The sequence below is a fragment of the Palaemon carinicauda genome, chromosome 25 (assembly GCF_036898095.1).
Source record: "Palaemon carinicauda isolate YSFRI2023 chromosome 25, ASM3689809v2, whole genome shotgun sequence".
Classification (NCBI taxonomy): Eukaryota; Metazoa; Arthropoda; class Malacostraca; order Decapoda; family Palaemonidae; genus Palaemon; species Palaemon carinicauda.
The window spans coordinates 29,207,939-29,210,300 of NC_090749.1; the positions used below are offsets into that span (position 1 = coordinate 29,207,939).

General features: G+C 40.3%; 1 protein-coding gene across 1 annotated transcript in view; it reads right to left on the reverse strand.

The window, feature by feature from the left end:
* Positions 1-210: 210 nt before the first annotated feature.
* LOC137618961 (uncharacterized) overlaps positions 211-2,362 on the reverse strand; it is a 3,340-nt gene continuing 1,188 nt past the window's right edge. Inside the window, exons 1-4 of the mRNA XM_068349163.1 lie at positions 2,305-2,362; positions 1,771-2,142; positions 553-1,304; positions 211-435 (exon numbers count right to left, since the gene is read on the reverse strand). The exon at positions 2,305-2,362 is cut by the window's right edge and continues 1,188 nt beyond it. Of these exons, the coding sequence (XP_068205264.1) occupies positions 211-435; positions 553-1,304; positions 1,771-2,142; positions 2,305-2,362 (1,407 nt within the window). The remainder of the gene's footprint in view (positions 436-552; positions 1,305-1,770; positions 2,143-2,304) is intronic.

The following is a 2,362-nucleotide window of genomic DNA, read 5'->3' on the forward strand; positions in this document are numbered from 1 at the left end:
TCTTGTAACAGTTTCTTGGCCGGTAAGATGATTGGAGAGAGCAACCCAAGGGGATCATATAATGATGAGATAGTTGATAACAATCCTCTTCTGGTGAATGGATTATCCTTGAGCTCAATTGAGAACTTGAATGAGTCTTCTTTAAGGTCCCATAACATTCCTAAGGCTCTTGTCATTAAACTCTCCATGTCAAGATTAAACTTGTCACTTTCAACAATCTTCAGCAGGCAAAGCTTTAAGGACATCACTTGAATTGCTGACAAATTTAGTTAACCTAAATCCTCCTTCACCAGTTGCAGATACCAAATCCTTCACCAACTTCACTGCTGTAGGGACATCAGCACATGACTTCAAACAGTCGTCAACATAGAAATTGTGCCTTATGGTGTTGCCAACAGTTGAATCATACTTCTCATCTGCTTTGTCTGCTGTGGCCTTCAATGCAGTATTTGCAATACTCGGTGATGAGATTGCTCCGAAAATGTGAACAGCCATTCGGAATTCTTCAAGAGGTCGATTGATGTCACCATTAGGCCACCACAAGAATCTAACATAGTCCTGATTCTCAGGTGGAATCTTTATTTGAAAGAACATAGCTTCAATATCTCCAATGAATGCATAAACCTCCTGCCGGAATCTAATGAGTACTCCCGTCAATGAATTGGTGAGGTTTGGACCCTGTAGCAGAACATCATTTAATGACACACCTTCAAACTTGGCACTACAGTCAAAAACAACCCTAATCTTCCCTTTCTTGGGATGAAAAACTGCATGATGAGGAAGATACCAAACAGGAATCTTATTGACCTCATCATCCGGGATCTTGTAAGCATAGCCTTTTTCAAACAACTTGTTCATGAATGCTGTGTACTGCTGTCTGTAATCTTCACTATTCTTCATCTTCCTCCTTTGCCACTTAGCTCTGCTAACAGCCTGCTTCTTATTGTTAGGAAGATTCACATTGGGATCTCTGAAAGGCATGGGTAGCTGAAAGTGACCATCTCTAAATTCAATGTCATCCTGACACCTTTTCACAAATCTTGTGTCCTCAAAAGATAAGCCACGCTCATCAGGAACTGACCCAAGATCCCTTTCTGAAAAATCTAACTCAAAGTACTTCCTAATACTTTCAACAGTAATACAGTCAGTAACATGTTGAACATCAGATACAAGTAACCTGTGACATGAAACCCCATTTGAACTAACCTTAACATGTACAGGCCCATTAACTGTCCATCCATGCAAATATCTTAATGCAAAGGGGCCATAACCTGAAGTGGGTACAACCTCTAAAGGTTGTAAAGCTGTTGGACAGTTACTACCTATCAGAATTCCTATGTCTAACTCTGGCTGGTACACTGGAATCTTATTAATAACACTTGATAAATGAGGCCAATCCTTTAACACTTCATACCTTGGAATTTGATCATGATTAACAGGAATATCCTTTTGTGTGAATACCTTTGGTAATACAACATCATTATTACCATGTATATCAGCAACAACAAGACCATTCACAATAAAGGTTTTAACCGTATCAGTCCCATGCATTGTTTGCAACTTGATAGCTGTTTCAATACCTTTACAGTTTAATTGATCCTTGATACTATCTTTAATGAAACAACCTGTACTGCCAGTATCATAAAAGGCATAAGTTTGTACTACATTGTCGCTACCCTTTACACGTAATTGCACAGGCAAGATTGATTGCAACACTATCAGAAATTGTACATGCAGAACACCTCACATTACTTAGAGTTTGAGTATTACCTTGACCTGGAGTGCGACCTTCACCTTGAGTACCATCTTGACCCTTAGCACAACCTTGACCTGTACTTTCAGACTGTGCACTAGCTTGTGACACAATCGCACTGTTGCTGTCAAGCATCCTAAAATTCTCAATGTGCAGAGTGGTAGGATGCCTTTTATTGCATGTCTTGCACTGCCGTCGATTGAGACACCTTTTTGAAGTGTGGTTATTGCCCAAACAACTGAAGCAAAGACGGTTGACTTTAACAAATTCTCGTCTTTCATCCACACTCCTATGCAGAAATTGAGGGCACTCCTCTAGGTCATGATGACCACTACAGAGTTGGCATTTCCTAGTATACTGGCTGACAGAATTTGATGGTTGCACTGTCACTGCAAACGATTTTTGCTTGGTCTGACTTGAGCCATGATTTGCCTTTGCCTTTGAAAAAACACACACTTTACCCAAAGCTTCCCTTCTGAATACAGGATCCATTGCTGCCTCTGCTGCATTCTGCACAAATTCCACTAATGTGGGGAAACACACACAAACACCTTGCTTCCTGAGCTTTATCACATGATCCAACCACTTATTTTGAATATACACTGGCAG